The 27,075-nt window shown below is 36.9% G+C and overlaps 1 protein-coding gene across 1 annotated transcript in view; it reads left to right on the forward strand.

Annotated features, from left to right (window-relative positions):
• LOC125237420 overlaps positions 1 to 27,075 on the forward strand; it is a 411,697-nt gene that overhangs the window by 330,053 nt on the left and 54,569 nt on the right. The window contains exons 4-6 of the mRNA XM_048144480.1: positions 6,229 to 6,399; positions 6,887 to 7,031; positions 10,704 to 10,831. Coding sequence (XP_048000437.1) covers positions 6,229 to 6,399; positions 6,887 to 7,031; positions 10,704 to 10,831 — 444 coding nt within the window. The remainder of the gene's footprint in view (positions 1 to 6,228; positions 6,400 to 6,886; positions 7,032 to 10,703; positions 10,832 to 27,075) is intronic.

Genomic DNA, 27,075 nt, shown 5'->3' on the forward strand with positions numbered 1-27,075 from the left:
CAACAATATATCACACGTTGGGGTTGGAATGAAAAAAAAACAGTCCCCACTTTACATCTAGGTACCCTAACCAAACATTTTTTTCCACTTTTTATTTTACCACTTTGTCGGCGTGATTGATATACATATTGGTACCAAATTTCAGCTTTCTAGTGCTAACGGTTACTGAGATTATCCGCGGACGGACGGACGGACGGACGGACGGACGGACGGACGGACGGACGGACAGACGGACAGACATATTGGTACCAAATTTCAGCTTTCTAGTGCTAACGGTTACTGAGATTATCCGCGGACGGACGGACGGACGGACGGACGGACAGACGGACAGACGGACAGACAGACATGGCGAAATTATAAGGGTTCCTAGTTGACTACGGAACCCTAAAAACAAAGGTTTTTAGTACGTCCATATCTGTAGTGCTAAGAAGCTATGCTTGATGAAAGTCAGTTCACTATGTCGAGAGATTTTTAAAAATTAAAATTTTGTATCGTGGTTTTTGATTAAGAAAACTTTTTAAGTGGGCCAATGAAAGTGTCCATATCAAATATTTACAACTACAACTAGGTAACGACAGGCGGTTACCGCTCAAAAACGATCTCTTCCAGACAATCTTTCCGTAACTTCAGGTTTAAATGATTTTGACCGCGGACAAAACATAACAAAGAGAACAAATCTCCTAACCAATAAATGTCAATGTTCTGAACTTAAATGCACGCTGTTCTTATAAAAATACCAAAGTCACTATAAGTGTGCCGTTCAGATTTGAGGAGTTCCGTCCTGATCATCATCAGAAGTTCCACTGCACCAAATGTCACTGTTCTGAACATAAATGCAAATTTATTCTTATAAAAATACCAAAGTCATTATAAGCGTGCCGTTCAGATTTAAGGTGTTCCGTTCTGATCTTCACCAAATGTCACTGTTCTGGACGTAAGTGCACACTGTTCTTATAAAAATACCAAAGTCACTAGAAGTGTGCCGTTCAGATTTGAGGAGTTCCGTTCTGACCATCATCAGCAGTTCCACTGCACCAAATGTCCCTGTTCCGTATATAAGAATAGAATAGAAGAATAGAAATATTTATTTGCATGAATACGTTACAATAAGATCTTATAAGTAAAATATTTAGTCACAGTATCCCGTCGACATAACATCAACATGCAAATTATTTACAGTTTGTACATGAAGGTACGAGTACTAATTAACTAACTATGAGCATGCAATCATTATACAATAAAAAAAAATATATATATAAAAATGACAGTAAAGTAGAATTAGGATAGTCAATGAATGAAAAGTAATAATTATAAACTAAGGTATTATTCCCGAATTGTCAAAAGCTAAAGCAATAAAATAATTTATGTCAACACCAAATCAGCAATCCTCATTACATTCCAAATAATCCTTAGCTGAGTAAAAACAGTGTCCAAGTAGCCACTCAGTCAATTTTATCCTTAACTCATTTCCGTTTAACATTCTTAAATATTTAGGGAGGTTGTTAAAAATTACAATACACATGTCAAATGCATTTCTCTTATATACATCAGAGTTGCATACTGGTTGGTAAAGAAGATGTTGGTATTGAGCCCGGAGTTGTCTTGTAAACATTACTTCACGCTTTGTAAAATAATCCGGGTGGTTAATTGTAACATAAATGCATGCTTTTCTTATAAAAACACAAAAATCACCATATGGTTGCCTTTTAAATTTGAGGAGTTCCTTCGATTTCTCCAGGATCCCATCACCAGAAATGGGTTCTGATAAAAATGGGACCAATCTGTATACATATAGGTACATTCAATCAAAAAAAATGTCTAAAACGGTCCAGTAACGACGGAGATATTGTGACAACATAAACACATTGTAACATAAAAGAAAAAAACCATTAAAAAATACAGACGAATTGAGAACCCCCTTCCTTGAGATTTGGGGCGGCGGTTAAAAAACGAAGATTAGCCAAGTAGCTATCCCTAAGGCTAAGGCGTGTTTGCATTACAATGATCATAACTTTGACGCACAAAACACCTAAAGCCGTGTACACACTAGCCTGACGAGGGTCGGCGTTAATGCTCAATGCTCGAACACCCTAATTTCCCTATCTGTGTTCCCATTGGATAAGAGAACCGGCAACCAAGGACCAGCCAATTCACCTTGATCGTGGTTTTTTTGCGATTTCTTTGCTGTCTGTTTTACTGGTAAAACGCCAAGGTTTGAGCAGCGCAATTGATTAGCATCTTACACCGTTACATAGTATAACGGCCCAGGTTCGACTCTAAAACCCATTTTTTAGAAATATTCCAAAATCACACGAGTGCAGATTGTAAACGTTGACATGGTGGTGACTTGGAGTTGGCTTGAGTGCTCCGGCACAGTATAATAAAGAGTACTGTCGTATAGTAAGGTAACTCCCGCTCCCCGCTGAAAGTGCCGCCCATCCGCTCTCGGTTACCTGTTACCGCCTGTCAAACACGCGACCAGTCGACCTGTGATATCTCACTCATACAAGCATGACACGCGTTCACCTACACGAGCTTAGACTGTGTATATAGGAACGCGCCTCTTTAACATATTTCATCGCCATTATCCGAGATTTGAGTTGACTTGAATGCTTCGTCTAGTCTAGTATTTAAATAGTTGAGGTGTTCCGTGATCTGAGCAGTCAACACGGCAAGCGAATGGAACTACGTTTCTGCTCAAGCAGTGATATATTGGCGAACATTTTTTATCCCGAATCTTTTGTGCATTCTACTTCAATTTGGCCTGACGCTGATTTATGGCCAGTGTGGAGGTGACTTTATTTTAATTTGATGATGAAAGATATTTAAGAGATTTTGTAGAGTCAGCTTCTGTGAATGGAAAAGGTTTTCTTATATTTTCTATTGTGCGCGTTTTACCTATATAAACAAAATTTTCCGTTAGACGATATTATAATGTGTGTGTTCCTATGTACATTTCTGAGGTTGTGCAATAAAGTGGATTTGTATTGTATTGTATTGTATTGTATGCGTGGCTACCAGGCGTATTTATAAAATAGTTCTTATCCCAAATAAATCCCTTTAAAAGGAAATGGGTTTAAAATAATAGCTTGACCGATTTTGATAAAAATTCATGATTGATTAAGTGGAAAATGCCCGTAAAGTAACTTAAATAAAACATCTCAAGAAGACCCATGATTTGAAACCAAAAACTACTCTTAGAAAGTTATGAACCTAAAACAATTTTGTCCATAAAAAACACCTGCGTCAAAAATTTGGGAGGTTTCACTTTTTTCTTATGAACACAAAGATTAATTCCGCAATTGAGCTTTTCTTTTTTTTTTGCCATTTTTTTTTATTTTGATTTTTTTAGGGAATTTTAGGTCAATTGTAGGTACTCAGAATCACGAGTACTTTCAATCTCACTGGGAGACAAAAAGTGTCCAAGAATTTCCATACATTTTTGTTACTTTATCTTTTGTTACCCCACACAACATGTACGGAAAATGGTAACAAAATAAGAAAAAATCGTATGGGACAATTTTTTTAACTACTAGGATTGCAAAAGCTAGTGATTCTGAGTAGAAATACCATTTTTTTTTTTCAAAAATGTCACATTTCATAAAAGTGGCAAAAAAAACAAGAAATGCTCAATTAAGGCTTCACTGATATTTATCTTTTTTGAGCTCCTGTACCAATCGAGTTTAGGCTTAAAATAATATCTCGGAAAGTATATATGTTACTTTCAGCAGGTAACTAACTACAGTCAGTCAGTGGTACTTAATATCAAAAAGTATTTCAGAACTTATTCCATCACTAATGTGATATGACGTCATCCGCACGCAAAAATCTAAGACACCAACAGTAAAAGGTAATCCGGTTAGCAAGTAATTTCGATCACAATGCCCGAATCTCGGACGACTCCTAATGACTTTCGGACAAAAAGTTGGACAAGAACATAAGCGACTTGTAAGAGAAAGGTTCTGTAGGTTTATGAGTGATCCAGTTAAAAGGGTTCTGTGACATTGCAATAGTATAAAAAACAAACTGAATTTTATTTTTTTAATTTTTTATAATAAGTCGTGCGATTGTCGTTGTGCAATTTTTAGGAAAACAATTTCATAGCTAACATATTTGCACTCATATCTTTACAAGGTCAAGAGTAAGCCCATTCATAATAAAAAAAAATAACATGAGCATTTTATTTCCAAGTCATTGAAATATTTGTTGATAGGTCACACATTTAATAGAAGCTATTTCTTGGAAAAACGATTCAATCGGTTAGGTAGGTGAATACCTAGGAAGAATTTCCTGCGGTTTCCGGTTCATTTGAACCTAAACTTAAATTACCCTATTACACAGTACAACATAAAGTCAAAAACACATATTCTCATATAAACATAAATTCAAAATAGCCTAACATCCCAAAACACCCTAAAAGTCTAAATTCAAAACGAACTTATCTCTATTATATTATACTATTACCATGATCGCCTACTGTCATAAAAGCACAAGGCTAAAACAAGCTATTCCCGTAATACACGGTTCATGTTCCACACGATTTTCAAAACACAATAGTTTCAAAATAAGCTAGTCCCAAAATACCCTAAATGTCCTAGTGTTTACAATAATCTTGACGCGACTTTATTGTGAATAGAACAAGGACGTACCAGGGTGCGTAGCCGAATGGCACAAACGCTCACGAAACGCTCACAAAACGAAACGCTAGTAGATATCTATCTCTATCGCTCTTGCGTATTGGCGCGACAGAGCCAGACTAACTTTCGCGGCGTTTCGTTTTCGTTTGGCGTCGGAGAAATGCCATTCGGCTACGGGGCCAGGACACTGGCAATTAGGAGTGATTATTGAAAAAAATAGGGTGTTTTGACACTAGCGTGTTCTATGACTGTTTTATTTTCGAGAATGGTGTATTTTAGGATTAGTCTATTATGGGATTAGTTTGATCTAAGTTTCAATTCTTATAACATTAGGTGATGCGGGAGTCGTACATAATCAGGATAAGTGCGTTTTGTATTTAGGGTGTTTTGGGACGAGTATTTCGGTGTTAAGGCTATTTTGAATTTATGTTTATATGAGAATATGTGTTTTTGACTTTATGTTGTACTGTGTAATAGAGTAATTTGAGTTTAGGTTCTAATGAACCGGAAACTTCCTGCGGTACCCTAAAATCTGCCGATTTTTCCAGATAATCACATGTATGTTTTTGCCACGTGAACGGTTTTTGCGGGACCTTGTTAAGGCGGTGCAGGGCTGACCCTGGGACCCCTCGAGCCCTTTTTTCTGGGATCCCGCATCGGGGATGTATTCATGAAGTTTTTCAGTAAGATTGATGCTAAAATAATGCGAATTTTTGGCTGATAAAAATAGGTTTTAACTTCTAGCCTATAAAAAGGTCTTCAATTCTTATAATATATGTTTCTTTATTTCTACACATTATTTTTTCGAAGTTTTCTTTGTAAGTTCTGGACAGCTAGAGGTTAATATCTACTAGCGCTTCGTTTCGTAAATTCGAAATGATATTAACTTTAGTTGGTAAAATTAACCTTTACAAAGTTAATTAAAGTAATAAAAGAAGTTGAGAACAAATTAACGATGTCATAAATATAGATAGTAATTGGTACCTAAACTGGCTAGAATCTAAGTTTCTCAGAAAATATTGAGTCCATTCTAAGGTTCTTAATGTTTAAGTATTAAGTTAAAATAGTTATAAAATAAAAATAAATTACGTATACGGGACTCAAATACCTATACGAATATTGATCAAGTTACAGAGATGCTTTGATCCGAAGAACATCCACTTCTAAGAAATGTAGTTGCAAGTATTTAAATAGACTTAGATAACAAAAAACACAAACTTACATACAATCAATATCGAAAATGATTTAGCGGATTAAGCGACTGTCTTTAGACAAGAATAATTTCTTGATTCAGTGATATTATTTGACCTATATGTAAAATTACAACAGTCTCAAAAATGTTGTTGCCACGTACAATACAAGTAAAGAAACTGATCAAGGATTACCTCATCTATTAACCTCCTGACTTCCAGACCCCTCCTTTTCGAGTCCTAAGATCCCTATCGGTCCCGTGCAAAGGTTCCAAATTTGAAATCTAAATTTGACTGCTATTTACTAGCAGATCATGAAATCACTATAATAGCTGTTCAAAAATATTTTCTTTTTTATTCTTCTTACGCAATGTATAAAACACGAAACCCCATTGTTGCAGTGGCATGCTCGACGGTGACTGTGACCAAGTGCCAGGCGGCGCTGCGGACTCTGCAGGCGTTCCCGTTCTTCAAGCCGACCTGCCTCTGCCGGGAGCCGAACGTGGACCCCGAGTGTAACTCCTTCCGCGACTTCCTGTTTGACCATCCTTGCGTGTTCGTCATGAAGAAGGGTGAGACCTTTGTGACTTTCATCTACTTTTCTTTTGCTCTCGTATTTATTCCTAGTCATCACTTTATTTAGTTCCTTTTCTTTCTTGTCCTTCTTTTGTTAATTTCTTTATTTTCGTACCTTTCTTTCTTTTAAAGATAATAAGTATCATTTTTTTCATCCTTTTCATCGTTTTCTCTATGTCTTTTCTTTGTTTACTCTTTTTCTCCTACTCTTCTTTCTTTTCTAGATTTTGGTTATTTATCCTTTATTGTCTTTCTTTTTTTTACTCTATCTTTTTTTTTCATCTCTCTTATTTTGTATTATGTCCATTTGTGTCTATTTTTCATTTTTTCTTCCGGTCTTCTTTTCTTTCTTAACTTTAATATTTTCCTCTGAATGAAACCCTATTTTAATTTTAATTTTTATTAGGTTTGGTCACTATTACATACTTTTTGAGAGCAGATGATTCAATTACAATATTTTACTGATGAATATGTTTGTTCCAGAGAAAGACCCGTACCCCGTGGAAACCCTACCGACTTGCACCTACGCCCTGAGTGTCTGCCACAACGAGAAGGCCTGCTCCGTGCTGTTTGACCGCTTCAAGAACGCTTGCAAGGCCCGCGATGGAGAGTGCCGTATGGAAGACCGGTAAATATGACTTTATGACCATCCTTGTCCTACTATTCTTTAGGAAAGGACTGCTTTTGTAAGTACTTTATGGCTGCTTTAAAAATGGGTAAAGCTACTGTAGTAATGTCTGGCCTTTGTCCATCGTTTTGTCCAACGTCAGTCTACAAAAGTCTCCTGCTATTGGAGACTCTTCAGTCCTGAACCTATTCCCTGTGTCTGCCACTTTTTTCAGATACATACTGCCCTTTACCTATACGTAAAGATCAGTCCTTTCTGCACTTTGACTCCAATCATGCTAGCAAAGTATTGCTCTTGTATAGGAAAATTTTAAATAAAAAAGATGTTGTTACATTATGTTTATGATATGTGTCACATATATGATATGACACATTCCTGGGCTCAGCTATGACCGCGCCCTTACAGAAATATCATAACATTTACAATGACATAACCTAGTACTTTATCTAATTAACACTAGTACCTTTGCGGTTTGTATTTATAATAATGTTGTGTTTATTTACTTCGATTTGATGACTCTAAAGGTACTGTTACACGGCTAACACAATTGTCAGCAATTCACATACCATTGCCGCGTTTGTTCCATGTTCGTTGGTGCGTATTGAGCAAACGCGGCAATGGTATGTGAATTGCTGGCAATTGTGTTGCCCGTGTAACAGCACCGTAACACAAACGTGAACAAACTCAGCGACCACACATTAAACCTACACGCCTCAGACTGCTAACCATATTATTAACGATATTATTTTCACTTATTGCTAACCATCTAACCCCACAACAAGACATGTAGCGAGGCCTGGGACGGCCCTATATTTACTTATGGCTAACCTAACTACTAACCATATTTCCCACACTTATTGCTAACCATTTAACCATATTCCCCACAGCGAGGCCTGTCGCGGCCTGACGAGGCTTCTCCCCCCTCTTCGACTGTATCTGCCCCAATACCGACATGAAGAAACGCTGCGACCACAATTCTTAGCTTAATATGAAATCTACACGCCTCCCAAAAAGAAAAATTACTTTAAACTGATGCTACATATCGATACCTCTGGGTTCAATTGGCGTAAAGGACATTTTGGCGAAAATGAGTTATATATACAGTTTTGTTCAGAATTTCAAGCGCTATCGATCTGTGTAGTTAAAATTTCGATATCTCTTAAAAAGTTGCCTTTACGACCAAGATTTCCTACTATGGACTTGCAAAAATAGCTTAGCTGAAGGGGCGTAAATATCAAGTCATTAATTATAAATTATTATTTGTGTCGTAAAGGAAATCGACAAATAAAAATATAGTCGTAAGTCACCTTGACATATATTGTTGCCCTTTAAGCCCTTACTTTTTAAGGATCACTTTCTATAGTAGTGTGGTAAAGTTGGGCGTAAAGGACAAGTGTTTTTGTTCTTCGTCCTTTACGACCAGTACTAAAAATATTTTATCCGCAACTGTAATCGATACCTTTGGGTTCAATTGTCGTAAAGGACATATAATGCAGGTTTTCAAGAAAAAGAAAAACCCACTTTTTTTGTTTTTTGACCTATATCTGTGACATGTATAAGAAAAATATGCAGATTACGAGTATCTTTAACCTGGTGTAGCAACCGTAGTGATAAACTAAACGATTTAGAAGATAGATGGTTGTAAAGGACACGCCAAAATGCTATTAACGTCCTTTACACCCACGATTTGATAGGGTCGTAAATGACGGTCTTAGATGATTTTTATACAAAGTCGGGGCGTAATTGTAACCGAAATGGTACAAATGTTGTGCTAAGTTTACAATTAGAAACTGGAAAAATTTATCAAAACGTACTTACTTAATGTGGCATAGAATAGCTACACTAGTTTAATGCAGTGTATTATTTATCTAAGCTATCTTAGCAACAACAAAGAACAAGACTATTTTATATCCAGTTTTGTTATAAAGAAACAATATTTGCTTAAAAACTATCTAATATTTTGGCAACAAATTTAAAGTTCATTTTAGTATTCGCCGCTGGCGCTGTCTCAATAGTCAATAGGTTACGCATTCAGCCTTTAATTCTAGCAGGGAAACGCTTTCGTAGTATTATTATACTGCGGCGAGATGTAAAGGTAATTAAAAAAAACACTGTGGCAATCAGGGTACGTACCCAAATGCACAAACGCTCACGATAATATCTGTTTCACATACATATATACAATCACGCCTGTATCCCACAAAGGGGTAAGCAGAACACATGAAACCACTAAAGCTTCAGTGCCACTCTTGGCAAATAAGGGGTTGAAAGAAATCGAAACTGTGACATTGCAGTGACAGGTTGCCAGCCTCTCGCCTACGCCACAATTTAACCCATATCCCATAGTCGCCTTCTACGACACCCACGGGAAGAAAGGGGGTGGTGAAATTCTTAAGCCGTCACCACACAGGCTATAATATCTGTTTCGTAGCTATATATCTTTATCGCTCTTGCGTATTGCAGCCAGATTGCATTTCTGTCGGCGTCTGGCGTCGACGATTGCCATTCAGTAGACTATACTAACATTTAGTGTGACAATGACAGGTGCGTTTCGCTAGCGAATGAGCGTTAGCGTTTGGTGACTTGGCTATGTACCCAGGTACTTAAAGCATTGACTATATTTCTAGGATTGAACTCATAATTAAGATTATTCTTATTTAACAGGTTTAAAGACTAAATATCAATATTCTGTTTTAAAATTATTAAAAATATGAATCGACACAGTAGGTAGTCTTGACTACCGTTACTATTATTTATTAGTTGGTCACAGTTTGTATACGCGTCCTAACTTGCGCTTATAAATAAATAGGTACTCAACTCTTAGTTATTCTTAGAACTTCTTTCTACTTTAGACTTAAAATTACTGTCGTATTAGTATCTACTGTTCACAGTTGCTGATTAAAATTTACGTGGTTACCATTAGTGTTTTTTATATTTTCTTAAACTACGAAAGCGTTTCCCTGCTACAATTAAATGCTGAATGCGTAACTTATTGAGACAGCGGCGAGTACTAAAATAATAACTTTCCAAAATATTAGATAGATTTTAAGCAAATGTTGTTTCTTTATTGCAAAACTGGATATAAAATAGTCTTGTTCTTAGTCTTTGTTAAATATTTAGATAAATATACACTGTAACACTAATGTGGCTATTCTATGCCATATTAACTACGTTTTGATACATTTTTCAAGTTTCTTAATAGTAAACTAAGCTCAAAACAGTTGCCATTTGTACCATTCCGGTTACATTTACGCCCCGAATTTGTATAAAAATCATCTAAGACCGTCACTTACGACCCTATCAACTCGAATTGTTCAAAAAAATCGTGGGTGTAAAGGACGTTCATATCATTTTGACGTGTCCTTTACAACCATCTAACTTCTAAACCGTTTATTTTATCACTACGGTTGCTACACTAGGTTAAGGATACTAAAAATCTACATATTTTTCTATAAACGTCACAAATATAGGTCAAAAAACAAAAAAGATATTAACATTTTTCTAAAAAAAAAAAGTTGTTTTTTGCTTCTCCTGAAAACCTGCATTTTGTCCTTTACGCCAATTGAACCCAAAGGTATCGATATCTGACCAGTAGCATAAAATGACTTATTGCTAACCTACTGACCATATTTCCCACACTTATTGCTAACCATTTAACCATATTCCCCACAGCGAGGCCTGTCGCGAGGCCTGGGCCGGCCTCCGTCTCTCCCCCCTCTTCGGCTGCATTTGCCCCAATACCCACATGAAGAAACGCTGCGACCGCATCTTTGCCGTTGTGAACCACAACCCATGTGTCGGTGAGTACGCATCCTTATAGATTCGTTGTGTGAGCGAGTTTTGAGTGAGAAACGATGGGTAGGCTTTCGAAAATTAAAAGGAGGGGTTGGAAGTTTAAAATGGGGCGATTGGGGGTGATTAATAAGTTTGACGTTCTTGATTTTTAGTAAATCGTCTTCGTCATACTCGAGTATTATAAACAATTTATGTAAGACATAATGCAGAGATACGTCAAATATTTCTAAACAAATGATTGTTAGCTAAGTTCTTTAAATAACGTTTTTATTGTATGTGATTATTTTAAGTAGGTACATAAAACGGGGGTTTACAAGTGACATCGAAAGTTAAGTCGTAACTCGTAACTGAACAAGACAATATAAAAAATATTTGGTATTTGGCAAAATCCGCCCTTGGTTTCGTTGCTTAAAATAAAAAATAAAAAATCAGCACCCCTAAAATAGAGAACAGTTTGGATAAAATATAATTTTCAATCATCTAACTATATCTACCGATGTTATTAAAAACATGTAACTCAATTATACCAGGCGCGAGTAAAAATGGAATTAAGATAATTCTATTTTAATTCATACCCAAAACTGCCGCAAACCAAATTTATAAATAAAATACCGGCCTTTTAAATATCGTTGGAAGGTTCAATGACATTTGCGATTATTTCGGTTCAGTGAAAAGCCAAATCCGGTCGCGTTTGTTGAAATAATGGATATTGACTAGTATGTGTAAGTACGTGTAAATTATTATTTATGAATAAATGATTGAATTGAATTGAATATGTAAATTATTTTAATATAAAGCATTAATAGTTATTTTTTACAAGGGGCCAAAGTTGTTGTTTAACCGCACGTGGTAAGCGAAGCAAGCAAGTGCAACTAAGCAAGCGCAAGCAAGATTCCAACTCGCTACGCTCGCGGTTCAAAAAGTGAAATATTGAGCGTTGCGAGGGTTAAAAAGCATGAAGGTTAAAAAAAAGTTAGCAACCGAGTGAAACACAAAAATTTTCGCCACACCTACAGGAACAAAATACTAACTGAAAAATATCAAACTAAATCAAATCTATCAATTGATTCAATATTTATCTATCAGCCAGCTTAAAACACCCAGTCAAAATTTCATTGAAATTATTTTCTAATTAACACAAGTTAAATTATATTCTATTGAAAATATTTCAACTTGTGCTATCTTAAAGTAGTCACACCACTATACAGGGTGTAAACCTAATACGTGCGAACCTCTTAACGGTGGTGAGTATAAGACATAAATAATGGAATTAGATAACTTTTACTTAAAATTGAAATACTTTTTTATCCATACAAATTAATTCAGCCCGCAACGTAATGCAAACACACTCGCGTTAAACGCTCGTTGACAGTTGTCATTGATTGTCATCGCAACCACGTTTACAGTACATTGCTGCTGAGAAATTTTTCAAAAATTAATTATGGGCTGAAAATTAAGAGTAACTCAAAAACACCTCTTAACTAATGATAACAATATTGAATTATATGCCTGGTTTAATTTATCGCCCTTATTACGTTTACGCGCTGTATATATGAAATTATTTTGTTCTTTGTGTATAAAATGCAATTTTGCTGTTTACGAAGAAGCCTTTATCAGTTGATGTGGTGAAAATTTTATTTATTATTATTGATTTATTTATTTAATATTTATTGCACAAAAGAAAAATCTTCCAGTACAAAAAGGCGGACTTAATGCATATAGGTACTAGGTGGATCTAGCATTCCCAGAATAAGCCAGTCAGTGCTACATCGATCCGTATTCCGGCTTTACAGCGTCCTAAATTATTCAGAATGGTTATTATTGTACGTTAGTTACTTAGTATAAAATACTTAAAGTAAATTTTACTGACTGGAAATAGCTATTGCTCGCGACTTCGCTCGTGTTAGAAAGAGACAAAAAGTAGCGTATGTCACTCTCTATCCCTTCAACTATCTCCATTTAAAAAATCACGTCTATTCGTAGCTCCGTTTTGCCGTGAAAGACGGACAAACAAACAGACACACACTTTTTACCATTTATAATATTAGTATGGACTGTAAGTATTCGGTTACCGCGATAGTTACTTATGAAATAAAACTATGGAAACGGATGAATTGTAAATTCATTATACGCGATATAATCCGGTTCCATAGTTTTATTTCATGGGAATGTATCAATTAAGTGTATTTCTATTTGAAGAGATTGTAATACCAACCTATTTATTATTATTTATTACTGGAAACAATACTACTACTGGCATTAGCGACTATTTCAGACGATTCATGGTGCAATGTCCGAGAGACATCGCTTTTGATGACTAAAGAGACCTATGCGAGAGCGACATATTCTGCTACATAGCTGACAAGGGAAGCTTGCAACCGATTGCGACGTCTCGCTATGGTGCCTTTTTTCCTTTTTATCAGCAAGTGCCGCAAACCAGGTCTCATCGACGAACTTGCGACCATCTCCAACGCATTTTCGCCACTCCGTCCGCTTCTCCGCAAGCTTCTCCCAGTTTTGGTAGTCGATTTTAAAGGCTGCCATGTCCCTCTTGGCGCAGTGCACCTCTGGGAACGATAAGGAGACATTTAAACTGTCTACCTATTTTTATTTTTTTTAATAAGTTTACACTGCATTACAGCATAAACAACAATACACCGAATAAACTAACATTGACAAAAAAATACAATTTACAAAAAAGTATTATAACGACACACAATTACTTAAAAATATCATACACCGACCGTGGAAGGCCTATCATCCATCGTCTCGCAATAGTCACTCAAGATACACTGTCTTCCATCTCCATGCAAACAAATTGCAATCAGGTGCTGACGTCAGTAGCGCATTGAGGTGTCAAAGCTCGAGGAAGCGGTGAGTTTTTGCGTGATACTGTGTATAATTATTACTAATAATAGTAATAATTATATTAACGTATTCATATTCATATTTCTTTATTGCATCCATGGTGTTATAAGATGTTACAAAGTAGGTGTGCTCATGGACCCTATTAGGGCGTGGCAACATATTTATATGCTATAACTACATTTACATTAAACACTAACACTACACATTTTACTAGGTAAAAACAAAACTTAAGTATTAACGCTTCATATAAATAAATAAATAAGTTATTTTATTGTCCATGAACTCTTGGAGAGTATATGGGCATTCATTAACAAGATAAGTTTTGAGTTTATTTACAAAGTTAACATACTTATTTGTGTTAATTTTTTATATACTGGGGGATCTGGTTGTATATTCGGATGGACATGGAATAGGGGCCTCTATTGAACATATGAAGGTTAGCTGGAACTGCTTGAATAAGTTTATTGCGGGTGCGTAAGTTATGATGTTGAGGTTCAGGATTATGAGGGCTGGCAAATAAATTTTCGTGTTTCCGTACTTTACAAGTTTCTAAAATATATAGTGATGTTAGGGTGAGTCTGTCTTCATTATTTAAGTTTGTTAGCACTCGTATGCACCTTTTCTGTAGTAGAAATAAATCACTAGCGTTTACACTATTGCCCCATAAAATTATACCGTATTGCAGCCAAGACTGGGCAAAAGCGTGGTAAGCACTAATAATGGCGGTTTTTAAGTTAGTGTTTATTAAAATTTATTTTAGAGCATATATGCAAATCTGAATAATTTCATTGAGATTTTATCAATGTGGGCTTTCCAGTTCAGGGTCTCCCCAAATATATCGACGCCAAATCGGCTTTCGCCGCTTTAATATGAACTATGAACATGGTATGTGTTCAGCAACATGACGCGTACAGTGTCTTCATACTAACGAGCGATTTTTGGTCGTCTATTAGGGTCGAGTCCGCGTCGGAAGGTTTGGGGAAACCCTAAAATATTAGTATATGGTGAAATTTAAGGGCTTCATTTTACGAGGGAAAAGATAAAAAAAATATGTCATTTTCACTTATCAACCTATATATACTCAAGTCACCTTCATTTTATTGAATAAACTCCAGGGTTAACACATAATTGTGCCGCGAGATAGACTACCCGTCCTTATGTCATTAATACAGTTAGAAGAAGACGTGTGATCTATCTCGCGGCGACTAGGCTTGTGTCGTTCATGAACTATGAACTGTTAGGAATAAAATCCCATCAATGACCGAAATGAACTGAATCTTTCCGTGCTCTGAGAATCGGTCTTTGCTCATTTAGTTCAGTACAGGATCGGCGAACACGAGCGGTTTGGATCGGGAACGAATGTGTGACTGCGCCGACCGAGAGTGAGAGCAGAGCAACAAAAAAAGTCAAGTTTTCATATTAAACTTCGGTTACTTACAACCTTTCGGCCCGGAATGTTACTATCTGTAGACTATTCGTATCATTTTGACACTACTCGGTCCCATTCGTTCTGATCTTTCCGACCGCAACGGTCGCTGGTCTGGCTGAACTAAATGAGCAAAAGACCTAAAAGAGCGAACTAGTTCGTGGGAGCGACTGAACGAGATCGGAGCGCTCCGATCAACGAACGAAACGGCACAAGCCTAGCGGCGACATTCTCGGCCATCATGTGCGGCCTACTGTTTTCATAGCAAAAAGTTCATTCTGATACACGGCCGTATTTGAACAATGATTCTAAGAGCGGCACGATATCTGTCAGTGTCGAATTCACTTTTGTTCAACCAAAAACATCACTTTTCACACTGAAATATCGGTATAGATAGTATCGCTATCCTAAATGCATTGTTCTCATTGGTATTAATAATACAAACATAATTATGTTTATTATACTATACTGTGTGTTTAGTAAAACGTCCCACTTTGTCGGTTACCATTCAGGCGAGATTTACTTGTATCTCTATATGAATAAACTGACAAAGCGCACTGAGAGAAAAAACAAACAGTTTTCATGTTCGTTCAACAAGTTTTTTGGTTAAAATAGCGCCTACGTGCTCTTTGGTTCAAACAACAAGCTACTTGTCATTTGAATCGGCAATATATTTGAATCAACAAGTCGATTTTATAAAAACAACCTGACACATATTGTTTTAAACATACGTTTGGCTGATTCAAACGGATAAACCGCAACAAGTCGAACTTGTTAAATTCACAATGCAAATTTCTCTTAGTGCGGCTTTATAGCAATCGACACTCATTATAGGCATGGAGTTTCGATCCACTCTGAAATCTTTACCATACTATGGCGTGTCCATTTTGCTAAATGTTATTTTCGGCCCTGGCGCGAAATCTAAAACGGGAGGCTAAAGTAACCTCTGAATAAACCCGGCGCCGGGATAACTATAGGCCCATTCTGTTACGTCAATTTGATAGGATTTCATTTTGATACGAACTCCACAGCGATTAAAAGACGTTAGCAACTTACCCTTATTAATATTGACGATAAGAAAGACAGACAGACATATTCACTAACAGCTATGCCATCACTCGACACAAGATTAAAACTTTAGAACCTCAGATTTGACAATTTGGCCCAAATTCTTAACATGATATGCGTTAAAATTGTCAAATATTAAATAAAAGAGCCATTTATCTTAAAATAAACCAAAGGTGGTTCCAAGATATGTTTTTTCTTAGACTTTAAGACTTTACCTAACTATAAAGAGTTATATTATGTCTTTGCAAATAATGTGCTATAAGTTCTTGGTCTGCCTCTTACACGACATTAGATCGCATCAAAATTACGTTAAAATTTCATCAAATTCTGTCACCTCCAGGTCTCATTTTACGTAGTGAATGTTTAGTCTATCGATTCAGTTTAATCGTTTAGATTCGTGATAAAAGTTATCCGTATCCTAAGTATCACTCTATCTGTCACGCTCAACTCTACAAGGTCTTAATCAAATTGAAAAGTGTTAAAACCACATCAAATTATGAACCGAGTCGGCCTCCAGGTCTCATTTTAGTGCAAGTTTAGTTTATCGATTCAGCTCGGATGCTCGCGCAGTTCAATGCAATTTGCACACGAATTTTAGGATACATTTTATGGATGGAGAAGTAATGGGTTGTTTGATGTGTCGTGATCAAATCGTGGTTGAACTCAGCAGAAAAAACCTCTCTAAAAATGCATTTAGATACTAAGTAACGTTTATCTAAAAAAATCCACAAAAATGAGGGTTAGATTCATAAACAAAATAAGTAATAAGCGCGTAACTTATTTTTTTGGATAAGAGAAACAAGGCCTGTTACATAATAGCTTCTTGATGTCCTAGTCAAACCTTTGAAATGAATGAAATAATTATTAATGTGTAATGCCATTAATTTACACATCTTTCAAAACTCGATCTTTTTCGAACTTGAATTACTAATCAATAGAAGAAGATTTTAAATACAATTTAGGGTATGTGCCCACACTTTTGTCGCCGATATCACACTTGCTTGTGTGTTGCCCGTAGGCGCATACCCTTAGTTAATGCAAGTATTCTCGAGATGCCCGCGAAAATGATGAAATTTCTGCATGAAATAAGAATACTAGGAGAATAAATCTTGGTAATAATGTGTGTGGCTTTGAGCTTACGCCGGCAATCCAATAGTTTCACTTATTCCACGAAAATAAGTCCAAAAACAACAGTGAATCCAACTACAAGACACGTGAAAATTAAATAACAAATCCACCAAACAAGACAAGCAAAGTTCAACAAAAGCAAAAAAACAAACTCTTCAAAGCCCGATGAAAAATATTTTCACAAACTTTTGTAAAAACCTCCCTGACCTCAAGCCTTTCAAGAGCTCACCTCAAAAAGGGGCAACCCTTTCAACTATTTTCATTAAGGGAATCAATGCGATCTATTGGGTGGAGTATCATTCAATATAGACCGTCCTAATATAATGGACTCTCTGGATAATGACGTAATATGAGGTAGTGCTGCCGCCGAGTTTTATGGTCTTGCTTGAATAGAGCAGTGTAGATACGTACAGTCAACCAATCTGAATCCTAGGCCACTGTGGAACCCTTACACAGTAAAAGTCAAAGTGACTGCTATAGCAAATAAAGCACGGTGTCAATACGACAGGGTTCTAGTGTGGCCTAGGATTCTAATTGGTTTACTGTACATCTCTAGTGAAGACATTCGAAATGGTGATATTAACCTAAACGTTGTGGCAGTTGTTGGACAATTCTGATCGGGTGATTCCGGCTCCGTTCGGCTCGTATTGCAAAGTAGCAATTATTAGCGTTGGAACAACTTAACATCATTTGACGACCGGTCTGGCGCAGTCGGTAGTGACCCTGCCTGCTGCGCCGCGGTCCCGGGTTCGAATCCCGGTAAGGGCATTTATTTGTGTGATGAGCACAGATATTTGTTCCTGAGTCATGGATGTTTTCTATGTATATAAGTATTTGTATATTATATATATATATCGTTGTCTAAGTACCCACAACACAAGCCTTCTTGAGCTTACCGTGGGACTCAGTCAATCTGTGTAAGAATGTCCTATAATATTTATTTATTTAATGAGAAAAGAACCTGCGTGCGTAACCGAATGCACAAACGTTCACGAAACGCTCACGAAACGAAACATTCGTAGATATCTATCTCTATCGCTCTTGCGTATTGGCGCGACAGAGCCAGACTATATACCTTTCGCGGTGTTTCGTTTTCGTTTCGCGTCGTTGAAATGCCATTCGGCTACGGGGCCTGAACCGCTGTCCAAGCTCGGTTTTGTAGAAAGTTTCCTTTCTGCCAGCCTAGCCGAAATGACAATCGTTGACGATACTCATATGCCGATCAAAACGGAGTCTGTCTCTCTCGGGCCCACACTCTAAAAAATTTAGACCAACTAAGAGCAGTTTTCTCTTAGTTGACGTTAAGTTAATCACTACAATTACGATCTTATATAATTCAAATAAACCTGATTACTTACTAAAAACAACAAGGAAATGTATGATTGAACTAATAACTTAGGTGTTTTGTTATTCCTAACCATTGTTGTCGCTAGATGTCACTTAACAGGAAATGTGCACTGAAAAGAGAGGCTGCCAAAATTGCGTCTGCAACCTCACTACCAATTCATGCAGAGTTTTGTTACCCACCACATCAGCGGCTGAAATCCCGAAACCCGTCATGTGTAGCTGCCCAGAGACTCCAGGGCTTTGACATTCGTGAGACGTGGAAAGAAGAATGGACCGCTGCGGACTCATGTTCAGGAATTGTGGACCCCACACTCCAGCTCCCAGGGTTTGACCTTCCCCGAAAACTATGGTGCCGTCTTAACAGACTCAGAACGGGCCATGGTCGTTGCAATTATACCTTGCACAAGTGGGGATGGAAGGATTCAGCCTTGTGCGAATGCGGCGCGATCCAAACCATGGACCACATCATCGAACGCTGCCCTCTGCACTCATACACCGGGGCCAGAGAAGACCTACTGCAACTCACACCAGACGCTGCAGAGTGGCTCAATTGTCTAAATGTTGACCTATAGCATTTATATTTGTATTCTTTTTGACTGGTTTTATTGTATAAAACTTGTTATTTGCCTATTTTCATGCCATACGATTAAATAAAACTTAACTGTGGCTATACCTCTATGCTTGCAAGGCAAGTAAACATTTTAAATGAGCATCTCTTTCGCTCAATATACGATGTAAGTCAAAAGAACCCAGACACAGGCCACTTAGGCTGACGCTGGATCATTTATTATTAGCGAATAAAGTTCTTACATCATTTATAATGTTATGTGTACATTTTAATACGTCGAAGTGGCTTGTGGTAGAAATAATAAATAATGTAATGGAAATAGGTATGTTAAAGTAAACTAAAGCTGGTGCAAAATTAATGATACAGACAGTTGAAGCGTTCAATATAATATATTTGGAACTGTTAGGAGAGTAGAACTAGAAGAAGGCATTAATTTAGTACAAAATATTATATTAGAATTCACCCACATATTTATTATCAAAAAATATTAATACTTGCTATTTTAATAAGACATCTTGTATCATTCTGTTTTCAGAGTTTTTAGTCACATTCAAATCTTTGAATAAGGTCAGTGCGGGCAAGACCGGCATAGTTTATTTGAAATAAAGTTTGAGTGGATAAAACTCTATAATAGGCTAGTTTCCTACTAGTCAAATCAGCTTCCTTTTAAGAACTGTCAAAACGATTTGCTAATATGGAATTACTATGAAATACTGAGGAGTGACGTCACAGTCAATTCATTTACTTTATATCTTTCTTTTTGACTTATTAAATAGAAATTATGTTTAAAGATAACTACTATCCATATTTTTCATCTAATTATGTGGTGCTTTATTTCGTGCACTGCGTAAAATATTTTATTTTAAGTATAGGAAACTAGCCTATTAATGCAGTCTGGCGTAATGCGCATGGTCCTATGGGATAGCAAATATTATATTTTACAAAGCTTTTACAGTATTTTGGTGAAGTAAGGTACTTACCCTAAATCGAAAACCATTTCGAAATATACGCTTGTAGATCACATAAATCATTTTTTTAATTTTTTTTTCCGTATTTTTAGTATAAAAAATCTTAAAAATAGTTTAAAGGGGAAGTGACGTCAAATAGCTGATTTAGAGCTGCCACTATACCAAAAAAATCTTCCAGTTGGGATGTCACTTAAGTTTGACAGTGACACTTATCACAGTTCGTAGCAAAGATATTAAAAATTTCATGGCTTAGTCTATGGTTCGTAGTCATTCACTATGGTTGACAGTGACACTTGACAGTCAGACATACCGGACTGTTTGAGCTGACTGTTAAAACTTTTTTTTTTAGAAATGATTTTGTCGTTTTCTTAGGTGTATGAAATAACACATGTGACGTCACGAAGCTGTGTCTTGACGTTTGTAACTTACGCTCTTTCTGCTAGAAGTAGTAATAAGAAGGGATTTTCTCATTAAACTAGCAGTTTTTGGAAAAATAAAAAATACGTGTATCTTTTAGTATTGAGTTCTTTCAAACCAAACAATAAAAAGTAGTACTCAAAAATATGAAATGTTGTCAATTTCCTCATAGGTGACGTGAAAAATTGTATATATCACATGGTAGCAAAATTATTTCCACCTTGAGCGTTAATACTTGAATCCCTCACTACGCTCAGGATTCTAATTTTGAATCCCGAGCGTAGCGAGATTAGAGATTCCTTTACTTCGTTCAGGATTCAATAAACACCCTTTGCCCCATTTTGCTCGATTACGACTTCAAAAACTCAGTAGAGATTCAGATGTCATTAATACATAAATATTTACATAACGTCGCTGCGCGTGCAAAATTCGCTATGTGATTTTTAACGATTTTTCGTTTTCAATGCTATTTTAAACCTTATTTTTAAATACATATGCTCCAAAAACAGCGTCGAGCTCATTTCAGTATTACAGGTTTTATCAAAAGTAGGTATGTGATGCCCATACATTGAATGTTCCTCCTATAATCGCTAACTGCAATAAATCACATAACTACATTATCTTCTTATAACAGCAGTTTTGGAATTGCGCCTGCTATGTGAATTATGACACATAGCTATATTTTCGGAAATATTGTATAAAAAGATGTGTTAGATGTTTGTGCCCGATTTGTACAATCTCATACACAGCGATAATTTTGTACTATTTGTAGAAATCGTGAATGTTTCCAGATCGTGTGTTTTGCGTCACATAGCAGGCTTTTCTTATAAAAATCTAGCCTACTCTCTTAAAACTTGTTTAAATGGTGTAAGGTAGGTGGGTTTGTAGTCAATTATAACCTCTATAAATGAGAAGAGTGTAGTTTCCCTTTTTATTGAGACTATGTCTGAAAGTACTCACTCTGACCGAATAGTTATTTTTTAATATTTGTTGAAAATAAATCATTTCAAATTGATTTTTAAGATTAACTGTCAGAAATTTATGAGTGTTTAGTATACTGACAAATTTCGTGTAGGGTTCAGTGCGTGTAAACGTATATTACAAACTATCGAAATACGATAAAGTTATGCTAAGTAACTCAAAAACATAGCAAGTGATTTAACATTGCATTGGTAAGACATCGTTTTGTATGAAATTTTGTGTGATAAGATCTATCTATCCTTTCTGGAAACATTTTAAAATAAATAAATGAAAATAAAATGTTTAATAAATGAAAAAAAGCTGACTTGAGAAATCACACAAAGTTTTGAGTGACAAAGATTGTTTATCGTTTTCGGATCAAGAAAGAAAAATGGAACCCTTATACAATTATGTACTTTCTTGTCAATCCGTTTATCAATTTGTCAATATTCTTTATTTCGGAAAAACCCTATACTCAAGTGTACTGTACCGTTCCTTGAAGCTGTAAAAAAACCTTATTTCTAAGTAAATACAACATACCTTAATTGAGTTGAAAAAAAATCTACACTTCAAGGAAGTCAAAATTAATAGGGTACTTCCGGTTGACCTAAACTATGAAATTTGGAAAATAAATCGTATTACACCATACATGATAATCTAAACTAACCACAAAATAACATATCTTTTAGCTAATATAAAATTACATTACAAATACATAATAATAAAAAAATAAAATAGGTCCTTAAATAAAACTACAAACTAAAACTAAAATCTAAACTTATAAATAAACTATAAATAAAAGACTTGCCCTAAATCGCCGTCCACTGGCAACGTGCCCAGAAGGCTGGCAGCATTGCCACGTTGTATGGCAATGCTGATCCGCTGTGCCAGATATGACCCAGCCTTCTGGTCACGTGTCAGTTCCACAAGCTTGCGGCTGCATTCTTTGAAGACCCTGTGGGCGCCTTCCCCCCAGGGCCCCAGGGTCTCAACCCCAAACGGCTCAAATATGCAACCACTATTAATGGTTGCATACTTGCGCCGCTTGAGGAGTTCGGCCGAATTGGCCGCCGAGCCAGCCTTTAAAGCGGTGCGATGGAGATGGGACAGCGCCAGAGTATCTGCACAAGTGGCATCCCAAACTAAGGGCTGTCCCATCTTCCATGGCACGAGCGTCATGCCGTCGGGCCTCTTTCCGTCATCGCGAGTGAGACCGGTCGGTTCTAATACGGCCGGTACTCCCGCACTGGCTAAGGCCCGACGGATGACGTCGTTGAGGCTCGCATGGCGGGAAGCGCGTCCTGCGCTTCTGCCGCAGGATAAGCCATGGTGGCCCAGCTGATCAACTGGGTCACCACAGCGACAGCGATGCGGGGTAACACAATTCACTCCCAGGCGGAGAGCGACCGAGATGCGGAAAGTGGAGTCGTCCAAAAAGGTACCAATTGCCACGGACGGCAGAGCCTGAAGCCACTGCCCAGACTCCCACTCGAAAGCGGCAAGGAGACGAGCACGCTCTTGAAGGCTGGTTGCCGTTTGATACAGGTTATTCCGTACCAGCCTACAAAGCGGCTCGTCCCAATGTCGCTGTGAATTGGGATATTCGGGCAGGTCTCCGTTTGGGCAGGCGTTGCTCCATGCATATCTGGCCTCTGATTTTACCGGCAAGTTTAATTGGTCTGTTGGGGACTTTAAAATTTTAGCGACCAATTCTTGTGAGCTATGGATAGAGGACAGATATGCAGGTAGCGAAACGCTGGACACTTTTCTTATACCCAGACCGCCATGCCTTATTGGCAGGGAAGCCTGAGTCCATGAGCGGTCGTCCAATTTTATATTGATAACTGTAATTAGGAGATTTTGAATAATTTTGTCAATATTTTCTAAAAGGGTGGGAAATTTCCAAAAGTGGCTGCACCTTAGAACGTAAGTAAATTTTGGGACAAAAAGGCAGTAACGAATAACAGTATATGCTACATGAGCATTAATTTTAGTCAGACGATCCGAAACTTCGTTTAGGTTTTCAATTTTGGTCTCTAAAAAATTTGAATATGAGTCGTCTAATACAGGTGCGCCTAAGAGGTGAAGTGAGCTTTTCTCTGTAACTTTAATATTAGGGGCAAGACAACGGAATTTAGTCGTTACGAGATCTTTGTCTGGGCATGTATCGGAAAAGAAAAGTTCACATTTGGAAAAGTTCAGTTCTAGTCCAATACCGCGGAATTCCTCAATGAGAACGCGAAGATCCTCAAGAACTTCGCTCACATCACCTCCTAGGGTGCCATCGTCTAAGTACCACACATTGAAATTTGAATTTAATTTTAGAATAATCGGGTGAATTGCTAGGCTAAAAAGTGCGGGGCCGAGCGGGTCGCCCTGTTGACAACCAACGGCTGACGAAATATGGTTTTCTCTGAAAAGTAATTTGGAAGCGTTGTTGTAACATTGCCAAACAAAATTGTAAATGTGTGGTACTTTTACACGTGTTTGTTCTAGTATGCTGGCTCTGTCGACGCTATTAAAGGCATTTCGGACGTCCACTTTCAAAACGACCTTACCGGATGTTTGAGTGATATACGTTCTGAGTGCATGGACTGCAGCTTCACAACCCCCTTCGAACCAAAACCTAATTGGGTAGGTTGGAAGTATTGGCTAAGGGGGTTGAAACAGCCGCGCATCCGATTTTGGCAACGAGTCGGCGATAGGTTGTCCCCACAGCAATCGGCCTGATGCCACCGTCCTTTTTCAGAAGCGCACACAGGTTTGCACCATACAGTGTGCCCGTAACTTCAGTGTGTACATTCCCGGATAGCATAAGGTTACTCAGATCTGTCAATGACTTTAGGAGCTGCTCGCCGTCGTTGCCTGAGCTATGCGCGAGGAGGTCCTTAAGGTGCTGTGGGGACAACCCATCCAGGCCGCCAGCTGAGCCGCTCTGGAAGGACATTATTGCATTAAGAACTTCATCTGTAGAGGCAGTGAGAGGAGGTGTTGATGAATCTGGTGGATCGGGAAGGTTTTGGTTTGTCAAGGGCAATGGGTGCTTGGATTTTAATTCTGATACAGTTTCCTGGGTGTCAGAAGCAATACAGTCTGTTGAAAAAAGAAGACGAGCAGCTCCCCTGATGTCGCCTTCTCCTACTTTGTTTTCAATGTTTCTATATATAGATGTGTTGTGCTTTAGAGCTACCCTGTGAAGATCTTCGAGACAATGTGGGTGTTGAACATTATGTTTAATTTTAGCAGTGAGAGATGTAGTTTTGTTCTGGTCGGTTACATGTAGGCTTCGGTAGGGAAAGGTGAGCAGTTGTTCCCAGGCCTGATAAGAGTTTTCCGACACGGCATTTTGTAGCAAAGAGGTAAGTCTTTGTGCTACCAATACTCTCGCACCTCTCGGGATTCTTTTAATGACACGGACACTATGTTTTAGACGGCTAAGAGTTTCAGAAATGTCGTATGTAACTGGGTGACCTAATGTACCTATTGAAACTGGATGGTCAGTATTTATATTGTGTGAGATGTCCGTTTTGTGTTTTTTACCCAAGTGTACTCTAAGCCCATGTTGGTTTTTGAAGTACTTGGGTTCAGAGCACAGAGAACATTGTAGCTTTTGGGAGGAATCGTCGTTGTCGGTGATGGAAGATATAATACCACCTGGGAGTGACATTTTTTGATTTCTATTGATGCTTAAAAAACATATATAAATCAAAAGTAATATTATAAAAACACAACACGAAACTAAAAACATTAACTATGTAGAGTCCTGGAGATAAACAAAACTGACAGTGAAGTTGGCAGTTGCTGTTATCAAGCAAATACATAGACTGCTGGAGTCGGCGCATGGCGCGCTGTCGTGCGGAGCATGCGCGGTGGGCTTCGTTGCCTAGCAGCGCAACGACTTTGTGTCCTTGTTTGTTGTCATTGTAGTGACAAGTAAAAACATAACGAATTAATTTCAGTTTTCATCAATGTATGATCTTCTGAACTTTGCCCACATGTGTGCGTGTTCGGGTAAATGTCTGTAGCTCGCAAATGGGTATCGCAGTGGCAAAGAAATCGAAATTGTGCAAGATATCAATATTAAATACGGAGCCACTTTGACAGGCTGACAGTTTTTTTTTTTTTTACATGATTACATACATGATTATTAATATAGTTGTGAGAAAAAAAAATAGTAAAATATACACGTAACCTTCGGTGTTCGAGCCAGACTAGCATTATCCAGTTTTTTCAAGTTAAAAAATGTATAATGAAATCTTATTCAATACATAAATGTTTACATAATACCACATTGAGCAACTTTGTAACTGAAATAACCTCCATTCATAAAAATTTATGGAAAAAATATATTATTATAGTTGTAATATATTGGTAGTAATATATTAATTTAATCGAGTTTTTTATTATAGTATTGTGTATTAAGCTTATAGTATTAAATCATGTTTTTTCTGAAATAATTAATTCGAAAATGAATTGCTAAATTACAAATAAACAACAACATAGTTAATTCAAATCATATGATTAAATAACCATGTGACGATAAAGTGCACAAATTGTATTTTGTTCCTTAAGAATAAAATCTAGTTAAGTGATTGTAAGACACATACCGGTTTTTTATGACTCAAATTATAATCGCTATGTAACATATTTATGAAAAAATATTTTTTTAACCTTATAATAACTGAAATAAAATTTCAAGTTATTTCTTAATGTATGCAAAAGTGAAAATACTTATGCCATAAAAATATTGATTTATTTATGTTCAATAATTGCCGAAATAAACAGTTTTTTGTGTCTCCTGTAAAGTAGGTTAAAAACACATAGCGAAATTTGCACGCGCAGCGACGATAAATATTTGTATACTTAATACTTATATATTTGTTTCAGTTATTAAAAATAGCAAACAATATACAAGTCATGTCTATACATCTTCCGAAGAATGTATTGATAGAATCTTTTTTTGATGTACTTCCTAACGCCAGCGTATACGTATCGACGAGGAAGACGAAATGATTTTGCTTGAGAAGTGCACAGTTTGTGCCACTAGTCATAGTTTCGATATGACCCTCTGTGCCTCCAGGGTTCAGTTTCTGCCGTCTGACGAACAACCTTTATCAAATATGTTTTGTCAAGGGTGCCCAAATATTATGTTTTCTGTTTAAATAAATAATTGGATTCAAAATGCTTACTTTTATTTCTAAAATACATAACTCTCTTTTGAAATATTTGTCGCCGCATGTTGCACAATCTATACAAACACTACCAACTTAAATATGATGATGAGTAATGCAGTGTAAGTAGGCTTAGTTCTGTTCACCACTTATAATTCTTCACAACTATGTCATTTTTATTTAATACTTTCGAATGATATTAGTAACACCATACGAATCATTACCAAAACTGTATTTCGAAGTTAAAATCAAAAACGGTACAACTATCATAAGCAAAAAACGTACTTATATATTGATATTGTTTACACTCGACTTATTTCCAATAAAG

This window comes from Leguminivora glycinivorella, chromosome 21 (assembly GCF_023078275.1).
Source record: "Leguminivora glycinivorella isolate SPB_JAAS2020 chromosome 21, LegGlyc_1.1, whole genome shotgun sequence".
Lineage (NCBI taxonomy): Eukaryota > Metazoa > Arthropoda > Insecta > Lepidoptera > Tortricidae > Leguminivora > Leguminivora glycinivorella.